Raw genomic sequence first — 14,270 nt, 5'->3', positions numbered from 1 at the left:
GTGATCCCATCAGACAAGGGCTCCCCAGAGTGAGGACCAGTCTCCATCTTCAGACAGGGAGAGAGCAGGTAGGGCCATCTCCTTCATCAGACAGGGGCTCCCTCCCATGAGGACCAGACTTTCCTCCGCAAAGCTTAGGACCCTGAGGGCAAAGGTTATATCTCTACAATTAAGTCAGAAATTTTTAGGGGTGCAATTCTCCCTCCCATTAGACTGGAGGCTCTTCAGGGCAGTCTGTGACTCTCCCACCAGACAAATGGGATTTTGAGGGGCAAAATCTGTCTTCCCTATCAGACCCGGGAAAGTACCCCAAGGAGTTGGTGATCCACCAGTCAGAGACATTGATTCCAACACAAAACTTTATTGTCAACACACAGATGTCTGGCCCCACTGGCCTTGCCTTTCTCTTCTTGGTGCTGGGGCCCACTGAGGCCCCCCACCACCTCTGGGCAAGAGCAGGGGGCCAGGGATCCCCATCCTTAGGTCAAATCCTGGCTGCGTTGGCCAGCACCCCCTTCTGTGCTCATCCTTGCTGCTAGAGTTCCCACTCTCATCATCCAGCATCCTTCTCTGTCCTGGCTCCTCTGGACCTGGGGCTCACAGGCACCAGCCCTGCAGGTGCTGCCACCTTCACAGCCCCTGGCCTCTGCCCAGGTGTAAGGGAGAGGATGGGCTCTGGCCAGGCTCTGCCAAGCCACACTAAGGACACAGGAAGACGCAGCGGCTGGGTGTGTGTGTGCAGGCCCCTTGGCTCCCATCCTGGCCTCTCAATGGCTGTTCTTGCGTTTTTTAAGGAGTATTTGTGAGCTAGAGTCATGAACCTGCAAACCAAGAGGTCTTCTTGTTAATCCCCTCCCCTGATATGGCAGACTCCCTTACTCACCTCCTCCAGTCTCACCAGCTTCCTCAGTCAGGCCTCCCAGGAAGTTCTTCATAGGTCTAACTTGAGCCTACCTAGTATGCCCTCTGAGTTTGGGAGCCCAGGGTGTATCCCACGCAGATGGTGTCGGGGTAGAAAAAGAAACTAAGTAACATGGGTGTGTGCCTTTTTCTCTCCAGGAGCTCTGGAGGCAGCTGGTTTTATGCACTTTAGATAGGATCCTGGGGTCCTGTGCCCACAGTATACTTACAGCCTAAGTGTCTGCCACTAGGCAGGCACTGAGCTGGCTCATGCCACACACACTAAGAAAGGGTAGGTTTGAAGGTGCTAGAGATGAAACTGGCTGGAAGGGTGGAGCCACTTCGAGAAGGAAAGTACAAAACCTAACCAGATAGGCAGTGACAGTTGGGGTAGGTGGAAATTTAAGAGGCAGACAGCCAGGCGCAGTGGCTCACGCCTGTAATTCCAGCACTTTGGGAGGCCGAGGAGGGTGGATCATGAGGTCAGGAGTTCAAGACCAGCCTGGTCAAGATGGTGAAACCCTGTCTCTACTAAAACTACAAAAATTAGCCAGGTGCCGTGGCAGGTGCCTGTAATCCCAGCTACTTGGGAGGCTGAGGCAGGAGAATCGCTTGAACCCAGGCAGCAGAGATTGCAGTGAACCGAGATCACGCCACTGCATTCCAGCCTGGGCAATGGAGTGAGATTCCATCTCAAAAAAAAAAAAAAAAAAAAAAAGAAAAGAAAAAAGAAAAAAAAAAGTGGGGTGGTGGTGGTGAAGGGGACCAGATCTTGGAATAGACAGAAACTTTGACAAATGGTCCAGAGGCCTGGCTGGGCATTTGCACCTGGGTGGAGTGTCAGGGCGAGTACTGATTGGGTAGGAGAAGGAAGGCACACCTTTTCCATGTTAACGAGCGCACTGAGCAAGTCTCGGTGTTGAGACATCTGGCGGACGTCCTTGGATGACGTAGTCTCCAATGACCCGCTCGTGGAAGACTGCCTTTGCATCACCTCTGCCTCCTGTTCCTGGTTGAAGCGGATTGAGCGCACCTCCTCCACAATCCTGGGGGTGGAGCAGTGAGTGCCTTTCAGAAGGCTGCAGGGGAGGGAAGCAGCCCTCCCACCTCTTCCCTGGCATCACCCCCGCTTCCTTCGCTCTCCCACACAGCCCTGACAGAGACCCAGGCCAAGCTATGCCCTTGTGTGAGATGGGAGGAACTCGGAGTCTGGATTCCAGCTCCTCCACCAATAGGGTGGGGGACCTCTCTAGGGCCCAGAGTCTGGCTTCTAAAATGGTGAGGGTGTGAGGCCAAAAGACTCTGACACTCCACCCAGCCTTGACTCACATGACTTGGGGGCACCCCCAGTACCCTCCCCTACATGTTGAGTTCATCTCTGATCTCCTTGTACTGCCTCAGGTTCTCCTGTATTGCCTCAAGCACCAAGCAAAAGTTGTCACACGTGTTTTCTGAGAGGTTCGACAGGGGGCCTCCCACAAGGGGTTCCTGGGGGAAACCAGATTTCTCCGAGCGGGCGACCACACAGTGCACCAGTGGCAGCTGGTCATTCTCCTCCTCTTCCTCTGCACCTGTCTGGGAATCGGGAGATGGAGAGGGGTCAGGACAGCTCAGACAGGCGCACCCCCAGCACTCCTTTCCTGCTTGGCTTCAGGATGAGTCTCTTAAGATCCCAGGGTTCTAAGGCCCTCATTTCAGCTCTCACCAGTCTTAGCCTTACTGCCTTGCTGGAGGAACCCAACTTTAAATGCACATGACCTTCCCCCACTTCTTTTTTTTTTTTTTTTTTTGAGACGGAGTTCAGCTCTGTCAGCTCAGGGCTGGAGTGCAGTGGCCAGATCTCAGCTCACTGCAAGCTCCGCCTCCCGACCTTCCCCCACTTCTTTAAACATTCTCACCCCTTTTCAAAATTTAGCCCTGCCCCAGATTTCAGCCCTGATAGATTCTCACCCCTTTTCAAAATTTAGCCCTGCCCCAGATTTTAACCCTGATAAACCCTACCCAGCAAATTTATAAAGCCCTGCCTACTCTCAAGCCCAGGCCTCCAGCACTCCACTCTTTTAGAAGTATTCCACTCCTTTCCCCAACCTTGTAGAAGTACTACCCTGAATGAATAATATGGTAGCTAACATTTATTGAGTGCTTACTATGCACCAAGCAGTGTTCATTTACCCATGAACCCTCATAAAATAACCCTATGAGTTAAGTACTATTATTATTCCCATTTTACAGAAGAAAAAAATTGAGGCTTAGATGGGTAAATGCCCCAAGGTCACCCAGCTGCTCAGTTTTGAGTTGCCATAGAAATCTAACATCTAGAAAATCCACACCCCTCAGAAGCCCCAGTTGGTGGGTGGGTGGGCACTCAAGATGAGGGGCTGCTGCCTCCAGGCCTCCAACTTGGCTTTCTCCAGGCCCTTGATTATGCAAGCACACACATACATGCACATATTTTCAATTCTGCTCTCATACACACCCCTTTTCCTCCCTTCTGCCCTCCCCATCCCACACACCTCACTAAAGGTTATTCGTTGCTGTTGTCCCTGCTCTTCTGCCTTCATCATTTGCTCCAGGTTGGTGGTCACCACAATGACGAACAGGTTGATGCCAATGAAGGCACCGATGGTGATGAAGATGGTAAAGTAGATGGCACCCCCAATCTCCATTGCATATTCCCTCTTCTCTGTCCTGCAGATGGCAGGCAGGGGCCCCATCATTTCCCTGGCCCTTCGAGCCTGAGTTTCCTTATCCATGAAATGGGAAAATCATCCCAAGGCCTACTAGGACTTCTGCCTGTGTCACTGCTATTGTGCAGATCTCATTCCCTACTCCTGTCTCAATAGCTGCTCTCTGCTAAGCACCTGCTGTGCTGCCAGACAGTGGGCTGATTCTCTAACCAACCCTGCAAGGTGGGGACGTGCACATCAACACTATTAAGTTTAATCTATTAGCTACACTCTTTTTTTTTTTTGAGACGGAGTCTCGCTCTGTTGCCCAGGCTGGAGTGAAGTGGCGCGATCTTGGCTCACTGCAAGCTCCACCTCCCGGGTTCACGCCGTTCTCCCGCCTCAGCCTCCCAGGTAGCTAGGACTACAGGTGCTTGCCACCACGCCCGGCTAATTTTTTTTTTTTTTTTTGAGACGGAGTCTCACTCTGTCACCTAGGCTGGAGTGCAGTGGTGCGATATCGGCTCACTGCAACCTCTGCCTCCCAGGTTCAAGCAATTCTCTTGCCTCAGCCTCCTGAGTAGCTGGGATTACAGGTGCCCCCCCCCCCGCCTGGCTAATTTTTGTATATTTAGTAGAGATGGAGTTCACCTTTTTGGCCAGGCTGGTCTTGAACTCCTGACCTTGTGATCCACCCACCTCAGCCTCCCAAAGTGCTGGGATTACAGGTGTGAGCCACTGCACTTTGTTTTTGTATTTTTAGTAGAGATGGGGTTTCACTGTGTTAACCAGGATGGTCTTGATCTCCTGACCTCATGATCTGCCCACCTTGGCCTCCCAAAGTGCTGGGATTACAGGCGTGAGCCACCATGTCCAGCCAGCCTGATTTTTTTTTTTTTTTTTTTTAGACAGTCTTGCTCTATTGCCCAGGCTGGAGTGCAGTGGAGTGATCTGGGCTCACTGCAAGCTCTGCCTCCTGGATTCATGCCATTCTCCTGCCTCAGCCTCCCGAGCAGCTGGGACTACAGGTGCCCGCCACCACGCCTGGCTAATTTTTTGTATTTTTAGTAGAGACGAGGTTTCACTGTGTTAGCCAGGATGGTTTCGATCTCCTGACCTCATGATCCACCCGCCTCGACCTCCCAAAGTGCTGGGATTACAGGCGTGAGCCACCGCGCCCAGCCCCAGCCAGCCTGATTTTTATCCATTATCTACGTCATAATGGAGAATGACTGTAGAAGCCCTTTATCTACTGGGCTTCTATACTCACATGTAGAAGATAAAAAGAAATCAGTTAAGGGGGTCCCACTTTCTGGAGTAAACTGGAAAGAAATAGGGCTTAGACTTAATGGAAAAGAGCTAAAGAACAGAACACAAAAATGAATGTGGGCAATGGGTTTAAGAATGAATAAAATGAGACCTGAAGTTCCCAGGAGTTCAGGCAGTTTGGTGGGCTCCAAGCTGGGCTGGGAGGTTGCTCTGTAACCTGAGGCATAACTACAGACCTGCTCCCCTATCCAAGGCCAACTACCCAGCTGGTTAGCTAAGGTTAGCTGAGGTCCCCACAAAAGGGTCACAATGGGACTCTGAATGTATGGAGATTCAAGGGCGACAAGGCTTGAGGTACCACAAGCCCAGGTATTTCGTTTTCCTCTGTTTAAAGACCTGGGAACTCCTGCTTCCACTGGGCCATCCTCATCCCAGTCCCTGGAGCTCCCACTCCCCTTACACCCTACTGGCTTCCCTGCCCCATAGGTGGGGTGAGACTGAAAGTCCCACTGGCACTCACTGGAAGTCACTGTAGATGTCCACCCAGCCATCCTGGGTGATGCAGATGAAGAGGGTGTACAGCGCAACCTGTATGTTCCGGAAATGCTTGGGCACGAATGCACCAAAGAGTGTTACCCCAAACACCGAAAAAACCTGTCAGAGAGAACAGAGCCCCACCCCGACTTCACCAAAGGACCTGGAAATAGGACACGCGAATGTCATGCAAATGAACACTGCCAAGGAAATCACAGGGATTTCCTTGCTCATCCAGACACCCCTCTATTCGCAATGACCCAAGGGACCTATTCAGGGAAGGGAAACAGATGGGGGCGGGGGCAGGCACTGACCAGCATGAAGAAGAGGATGAGGACCATGATATTGGCCATGTCAGGCACCGACTGCAGGATGACGCGGATGATCCGGGCCAGGGGCTCCACCGCCATGCACACATGCACCAGACGAAGCGCCCTGTGGCAGAGCCTCTCAGGGGTGCCCCTAGGCCCTTCCCAGCCCCTTCCCTCCTCATTACCCCCACCAGCTGCCCAGAGAGGCAAAGCTGATCTCCATCTGGTCATTATCCCCCCAGCTCATTCCTGGGTTCCAGATAGGTTCCCCTCATTTCTCCAGAGCTCCCAGCTCACCTGAGAGTATAGTTGATGGAGGGGATATTGATTTCATTAATGAAGAACCGCAAGAGCAAGATAAAGACGATAATGAAGTTGAGGATGTTCCAGCCGTCCTGGGGAGTAGGCCAGTCCCAGTGGGGTCTGTCAGGCCCAGCTTGTGGGGGCATCCTAGGTCTGCCCTCCCCACATCCCAAGGATGAGTGCTCAATGTCCCTCTCAGAGCAGGGCCAGTCAGCTGCCATCCACTGCTGTTACCTTGCCGCCCCCCAAACATGCCACAAAACACACGTGTACTCTCTGTCCCATACATGTGTCAATAGCCAAATGCAGTCTCAGAGACACACAGCAAAGACCCTTACAGATACACAGCTGGTCCCTAAGCTGAGTGCCCGCCTTGGCCAAAGCATGTGCAAAACAGCCTTGCCCTACAGTTAGGTAACCTGAAAACACTTAGCTGTTCCTGTCTTTGGGTGACACACACTACAATTAATAATAAAATGAAAATGGATACTAGTAAAAACATAAGGAATACTGCTTCAGTAGCCAGTTCTGAGGTGAGATAACTCTCACAGCACGAGAAAGGAAGACAGGCGGGCCGGGCATGGTGGCTCATCCCTGTAATCCCAGCACTTTGGGAGTCTGAGGCAGGTGATCACGATGTCAGGAGTTGGAGACCAGCCTGGCCAACATGGTAAAATTCCATCTCTACTAAAAATACAAAAATTATCTGGGCGTGGTGGCACGTGCCTATAGTCCCAGCTACTCGGGAGGCTGAGGCAGGAGAGTTGCTTTAACCTGGGAGGCAGAGGTTGCAGCGAGCCAAGATCGCGCCACTGCATTCCAGCCTGGGTGACAGGGCGATAATCAAAAAAAGAGAAAGAAAGAGAGAGAGAGAGAGAGAGAGACAGAAAGAAAGAAGGAAGGAAGGAAGGAAGGAAGGAAGGAATGGAAGGAAGGAAGGAAGGAAGGAAGGAAGGAAGAAAGAAAGAAAAGAAAGAAAAAGAAAGAAAGAAAGAAAGAAAGAAAGAAAGAAAGAAAGAAAGAAAGAAAAGAAAGAAAGAAAGAAAGAAAGAAAGAAAGAAAGAAAGAAAAAGAAAGAAAGAAAAGAAAGAAAGAAAGAGAAAGAAAGAGAAGAAAGAGAAAGAAAGAAAGAAAGAGAGAGGAGGGAGGAAGGGAAGGAAGGAAGGAAGGAAGGAGGAAAGGAAGGAAGGAAGGAAGGAAGGAAGGAAGGAAGGAAGGAAGGAAGGAAGGAAGGAAGGAAGGAAGGAAGGAAGGAAGGGGCACAGTTTGCAAGCCCTTTGTCCAATAAGGCACTTACACAGGAATGAGGTGGGGAGGAGGAGGAAACTCACAGGTATGAAAAATCTGAACAAGGATCACACTTCTAGAAATCTGATCCGCAGATACTCTGGTTGAGGTACAAAATGACAATTTGTATAAGGTTGAGAATAACCAACATGCCAGGTGCAGTGGTGCAAGTCTGTAATTCCAGCACCTTGGGAGACTGAGGCAGGAGGATTCCTTGAGCTCAGGAGTTCCAGACCAGCCTGGACAACATGGTGAAACCCTGTCTCTACAAAAAAATATAAAAATTAGCCAGCGCCGGGTGGCTCAATGCCTCTGTAATCCCAGCACTTTGGGAGGCCTCTAGGTGGGCTGGATTCCCAGGTCAGGAGATCGAGACCATCTCCTGGCTAACACGGTGAAACCCCGCTCTACTAAAAATACAAAAAATAGCCGGGCGCAGGGAAGCGCGGCCTGTAGTCCCAGCTACCGGAGGGCTGAGGCAGGAGAATGGCCTGAACTGAGGTGGAGTCACAGTGAGCCATGATGAGCCACCAAGGGCCCAGCCTGGGAGACAAAAGCCAGACTCTGGTCTCAAAAAAAAAAAAAAAAAAAAAATATATATATATATATATATATATATATATATATATATATATATATATATATATATAAATTAGCCAGGGGTGTTGGCATGTGCCCATGTAGTCCCAGCTACTTGCAGGGCTGAGGTGGGAGGATCACTTAAGCCCAAGAGGTTGAGGCTGCAGTGAGCCTAAATAGTGTCATTGTACTCCAGCCTGGGCAACAAGGGTGAGACTCTGTCTCAAAAAAAAAAAAAAAAAAAAGTAAAGAAAACCAATGTGTCCAATGATCAGAAGAGACTGATTGGGTAAATGATGGCACGTTAAATTCCATTAAATCAATAGAAAACTATGTAGCTATAAAAAAGAAAAATGGGCTGGGCGCGGTGGCTCAAGCCTGTAATCCCAGCACTTTGGGAGGCCGAGACGGGCGGATCACGAGGTCAGGAGATCGAGACCATCCTGGCTAACATGGTGAAACCCCATCTCTACTAAAAAATACAAAAAATCAGCCGGGCGAGGCGGCGGGCGCCTGTAGTCCCAGCTACTCGGGAGGCTGAGGCAGGAGAATGGCGTGAACCCGGGAGGCGGAGCTTGCAGTGAGCTGAGATCTGGCCACTGCACTCCAGCCTGGGCGACAGAGTGAGACTCCGTCTCAAAAAAAAAAAAAGAAAAGAAAAAGAAAAATGAGGCCAGGTATGGTGACCTTTGCCTGTAATCCTGGTGCTCTGAGAGGCTGGTGGAAGAGGATCGCTTGAGGCCAAGAGTTTGAGACCAGCCTGGAAAACATAGCAAGACCTCATCTCTACAGAAAAAAAAAAAAAAAAAAAAGAAAGAAAAATGAGAAAGATCTCTATGTACTGATGTAGAAAGATTGTCAGGATCCATTCAGTGACAAAAGTAAAGTGCAGAATAATGTTTATGCTATGTTACTGTTAGGAAAGGGAAGATTCAGAGTATATACATACTTGCTGATTATTGTAAAAATAAATACTGGGAGGATGCTATAGTTTGAATGCTTATCCCCTCCAAATCTCATGTTGAAATCTGATGTTCAGTGTTAGAGGTGGGACCTAATGGGAGGTGGTTGGGTCATGAATGGCTAGGTGCCATCCTGAAGGTAATGAGTGAGTTCCCTCAAGAGCTGCTTGTTAAAAAGAGGCTGGCACGGGCCAGGTGTGGTGGCTTATGCCTGTAATCCCAGTACTTTGGGAGGCCGAGGAGGGCGGATCACGAGGTCAGGAGATTGAGACCATCCTGACTAACACGGTGAAACCCCATCTCTACTAAAAATACAAAAAATTAGCCATGCGTGGTGGTGGGCGCCTGTAGTTCCAGCTACTTGGGAGGCTGAGGCAGGAGAATGGTGTGAACCCGGGGAGGTGGGGCTTGCAGTGAACTGAGATCGCGTCACTGCACTCCAGCCTGGGTGACAGAGCAAGACTCTGTCTCAAAAAAAAAAAAAAGAGCCCGGCATCTCCCCTCACTCTCTCTTTTGTTTCCTCTCTCACCATGTGATCTGCACATGCTTCACCTTCTGTCATGAGTGGAAGCAGCCTGAAGCCCTCACCAGAAGCAGATGTTGGCACCATGCTTCTCACACAGCCTGCAGAACTGAGAGTCAAATACAACTCCTTTCTTTATAAGTTATTCAACCTTGGGTATTCCTTTATAGCAACACTAAATAGACGAAGACAATAAAAAAGAGACTACAAATATAAAAACAATACCTACAAAGGATAGTGGTGGGAGAAAGGGGATGAGGGGACAAGAGAGAAGCAATAATTCTATGTGTACCTTTCAATATAGTTTTTACCAGCATATATCTGCATTAAATATTCAAAAAGAAAACTTTTTTTGGAAAGAGAATCTCACTCTGTCGCCCAGACTGGAGTGCAGTGGCGCAATCTCAGCTCACTGCAACCTCCGCCTCCCGGGATCAAGCGGTTCTCCTGCCTCGGCCTCTAAGTAGCTGGGATTACAGGCGCCCGCCACCATGCCCAGCTAGTTTTTGTATTTTTAGTACAGACGAGGTTTCACCATGTTGGCCAGTCTGTCTCAAACTCCTAGCCTCAAGTGATCTTCTTACCTCGGCCTCCCAAAGTGTTGGGATTACAGGCATGAGCCACTGCAGCCAACAAGAAAACTATATTTAATGGGAAAAAAAGGTTCTTAAATGTATTGGGGACCCAATAAGCACAAGTCCTGCTGGCCTCTCGTACTGAGTCTGCACCTTCACATGCACAAGGAGATACAAGCCTGCCTGTCTGCAGATCCACCCGTAGATCCATTCAGTATGTAGCTCCTGTTGTGTGCCATACCCAGATCAGTTCCTGAGAATATAGGATGCCTGCCCTGTTGGGCTCACAGACTATTCTGAGGGAGATGGATAAACAGCAAATTTTAACTCCATGAAAAAAAAATTGTAATAATAAGTGCATAGCATCATGGAGACACAAAGTAGCGCCTAACCTATCCTGGGAGAGACAGGAAGACTTCCTGGAAGAGAAGACATCTGAACGAGTCTGTAAGTAGGAGTAAAGCAAGTGAATAGGGAAAATCAGATTTTGTAACATGTGGAAATTACATGAAATTCCAATTTGGGTGTCCATGAACACAGCCATGCCCACTTCATTTATGTGCGGTCCACGGTTGCTTTTGTGCTGCCGTGGCAGAGGTGAGTCATTGTAACAGAGACTGTACAGCTGTGAAGCTTAAAATCTTTTTTTATCCGGCCCATTACAGAAAAAGTGTGCTGATCCCTGCTGACCTCTGTAAATTAAGGTAGATCCTCTCAGCCCCATTTCTCAGATAAGGAAGTCAGGTTTGTCCAAGACTACAGAGCTGGGGAAAGCTGGAGCAGGGATTGGAATTGGAGCCCAGGCAGGCTGCACTTCTAGTACCAGTTACTTTCTGCCACATCATACACATCTCAGAACAAACACACTCTGTTTATACACATACTCACACCCTCAGTTTGTAGGGCCAGGAGTACAGGGGTAGACTGGGTGGTGTACAGTCCCCAGGGAAGAGTATGGGCAAAGGGCTCCAGATCTCACCTTCCAGAAAATCCAGAAGCCATTGAGCCAGCCAAGGAGAACCTCACACATAAGGATGGTCAGCACAATGTCATCTATGGTAGAGAACAACTCATAGTGTTTCTACATGGAAGACAGAGAAAAAAGAGGGGCAGAGAGGTCAGTGGAGCAGGGCCTGGGCAAGCCGGCAGGGAGAGGATGTATGTAGGGGAGGGAAGGCCCGTATCACTACTGCTCTTGGTCCTCAGCATCTTTGTCACTTCCTTTAAAACACACTTTGCGTGTGCGTGCCAGGCACTGTGCTGGGACTATCACATATCACTTCATGTTACCATGACTGTTGTCCTGCAAAGTAGGTTTTATTCCCATCTTACAGAAGTGGAATCAGAGTGGTGCCTGTGTGTGCACAGCTAGTTGATAAAGATGGTTGTCTGACTATGGACTTTTGTCCCTAACTTCTAGAATAGGGATATTTTGGAGAGGGAAGTAGGAGAGGCAGAACAGCCTCCAGGATTGGGAGGAAAAGACCTGGCCCCTGAGGGTAGAGAACACCAAGCTCCATCTGTCCTAACCTCTCCTGCTATTCCAGCTCTCCAAATACTCCAAGTTAGGCCTAACCAAACTCCTGGGTATCCTGCCACTCATGGGTCCAGGACATGCACCCTGGATGGATGAATGGGTAGATGGGTGACTGGGGTCTGCCCAGAGCCCAATTCACTTTCTCTCAATCTCGAAACTCCTCCTTCAGCTTCCTTATGGCTGCAACCCCACTAACAGCCCCCATAGTGCCCGACTCCACTTAGCAGTCCCAAGTCACCATGTCTCCTCTGTTTCTTTTCTTTCTTTTTTTTTTTTTGTGACATCTCAGCTCACTGCAAACTCCGCCTCCTGGGTTCTAGTGATTCTCCTGCCTCAGCCTCTCAAGTAGCTGGGATTATAGGCACCCACTGCAACGCCCAGCTAAGTTTTGTATTTTTAATAGAGACGGGGTTTCACCATGTTGGCCAGGCTGGCTGGTCTTGAACTCCTGACCTCAGGTGATCCACCCACTTCAGCCTGCCAAAGTGTTGGGATTACAGGTGTGAAGCACTGCGCCTGGCTCAAAAAAAGTTTTAATTAGCCAGGCGTGGTATCTCGTGCCTGTAGTCCTAGCTACTTGCAAGGCTGAGGGAGGAGGATCACTTGAGTCCAGGAGTTCAAGGCTGCATTGAGCCAAGATGGTGCCACTGCACACCAGCCTGGGTGACAGAGTGAGATCTTGTCTCTAAAAAAAAAAAAGAAAAGAAATTAAAACATCAAGGATAAGTCACACTGAACTTCAAGTTGGACACAGAGAAGTCTCTCATATGCTGTTTTTCCCCAAAACAGTCTCCCCACCTCTCTTTGCCTGGCCAACTCCTACATGCTCTTTTTTTCTGTTTCTTTGTTGTAGTGACTGAGATCACATCCTACTTTTTACTGTCAACTCCAGTGTCACTTTCTCCAGGAAGCCAGTTCGGATCCCCCAGATTAGGTTTGAGTGCCTTCGTTGAGCCTCCATGTACTCTGGGTGCTACTTGGGCACTTGTAATGACAGTTTCTGTGTGTCTGAGACAGGACCCAGTTGTGCTTATTATCCCTGGGACCCTGGCAGTCTGCACAGTCAGTACCTGGCACTGAGTGATTGTCCTTTAGTAAGTGCTGGTTAGAATTGGATACCCCTTCTCCACAAGGCACCCATTTGCCTCCCTCTCCTCACACCATTCTTCTCCTGTCCTTCCTGTACAAATCCAATGCATTCCTCAAAGCCAGGCTGCAGAGCCCTCTCCACCATGAAGTCTTCCTTGATCTCCAGATTCCTAGAAGGTCAGAGCTGACAGACCCTTGAAGAGCACCCAATCCAACCATCATAGACAGATAAGGAGCCTGAGGCCGGGAGAGTTCTCGCCCCAGGGCCCCCATTAGGGTTAGTGGGGCAGAGGTCATGCTGGCGTCCCACCTGGTCCAGGTAGGAGTTGGTGCGGAGAGCGATGGTGATGGCGTTGATCACCAGCAGCAGGGCCAGCAGCAGTTGGAAGGCGGGGTGTCGGAGCAGCTGCTTGATGTACATGCGAGTGATGTACTCCTGCATGTCCCAGGTGTCCTGGGAGAGGGCAGGACCTTCCTTCAGGCGGGTGTCACCATAGGAAGCCTCTGCCTGGAGGTTTGCTCTTAGAGAATGGGGGTCCCTGGGGCCCACTCTAGAGGGGGAAAGTCACCTGAGAGTGAATCATGGAATGGAGACATCAGTGTAGAGGTCACTATCTAAATGGCCACTAAAAGTGGGTTACTATTGGGGGATTTTTGTGGAAGTCATTGCCAGAGAATCTCTTTGGGCTCTCTGATAGTGAAGACGATCGTTATATAAGGGTTCCTATGGGGGGCACTGCCAGAGAGTTACTAACATATCAAGGGCAGTCACTCAGGGATCAGTGCTAGGGAGGGTCCTCTGGGGGTGTTTAGATGGGAGAGGGGGCAGAGTTACCACGAGGGTCTGCTGCCCATGAGCACAGCTGCAGGAGGGGCCACTGTGGGGCGGGAGCTATCCTTACCGCTTTGTTCATGATGTCCCGGCGGTTGATGAGCACCTGCTCCTCTGGCCGACCGTAGGACTCGTGAATGGTACTCTGCAGGGGAGAGGGGCGGCCCCTCAGTGCAGCTACTCCCCTTCCAAACCCCATACGGTCCTCCTGAGTCCCGCCCCCAACCACGAGGCCTGTGTGGGAGGTCCACTGCTGCCACCAGGCCTTTTCATTATCCCTCATGGTTGCTCAGTCTCTTCTTTCTCCTCAAAGAATCTTCACTCCAAGTGGTCTCACTCCCCCTTGTGGTTATATCACAGAGGCCTCTGTGACCTCCAGCCTTCTGCATTCTACTGAGGAATTCCAACCAGGAGAGAAGCTCCTCCCATTGTCCCTCCTCCGCATGCCACAGAGGATGTCTGGGGATGCTGGGCTGGGGTTGGAAGTCAGAGGCTGATGGGAGCAGGTCAGATCTCCTGTGCAGCCTGGATGGAGTCATAGGGACGTGTCCCTGCCTTGGATCCAGGAGGTGGAGGTGAGGCTGGAATGAGGAGTGGAGAAGTGTTTTCCCCAGGGCCTTCCCAGGGCAGACCTCAACCTGCACCCCTCTGTACCAGCTGCCCTGTCCTACCTGCCCAGTCTCCAGGACTATCCCCACCACCTTTCCATGCAAAGTGCATTTCCCCATCTATGAAGTGAAAGTTTCTCATTGTGTGCCCCTGGGGAATGGGGTAGGAGCTCACCATTAGCCTTCAAAGAGCTGGGGAGAGGTGGACCCACCATCCTGGCAGGCTTGGAGCTCAGGTACTTGCATGTACATCAACGGGCTGCACCAAGGGTCTGCCACCCCCTCTCTGGCCAA

General features: G+C 50.3%; 1 protein-coding gene across 2 annotated transcripts; it reads right to left on the bottom strand.

Annotated features, from left to right (window-relative positions):
• Positions 1 to 345: 345 nt before the first annotated feature.
• CATSPER4 (cation channel sperm associated 4) lies at positions 346 to 14,261 on the bottom strand. 2 transcript variants are annotated; one of them, XM_017958531.3, is made up of 10 exons: positions 13,439 to 14,261; positions 12,847 to 12,990; positions 10,890 to 10,991; positions 5,978 to 6,075; positions 5,684 to 5,804; positions 5,356 to 5,489; positions 3,414 to 3,588; positions 2,264 to 2,475; positions 1,781 to 1,946; positions 346 to 821 (listed from the first exon to the last, which is right to left on the bottom strand). In XM_017958531.3, exons 1-10 carry the CDS (start codon positions 13,649 to 13,651, stop codon positions 768 to 770), a joined length of 1,419 nt encoding a protein of 472 aa, XP_017814020.2. In that variant the 5' UTR covers positions 13,652 to 14,261; the 3' UTR covers positions 346 to 767. The 2 variants fall into 2 exon arrangements, with proteins under 2 accessions (XP_017814020.2, XP_031521645.1); XM_031665785.1 differs by lacking the exons at positions 5,684 to 5,804; positions 5,978 to 6,075.
• Between the last annotated feature and the right edge of the window lie 9 nt (positions 14,262 to 14,270).

Source organism: Papio anubis, chromosome 1 (assembly GCF_008728515.1).
Source record: "Papio anubis isolate 15944 chromosome 1, Panubis1.0, whole genome shotgun sequence".
Classification (NCBI taxonomy): domain Eukaryota; kingdom Metazoa; phylum Chordata; class Mammalia; order Primates; family Cercopithecidae; genus Papio; species Papio anubis.
This window is presented reverse-complemented; position numbering and strand designations above follow the sequence as displayed.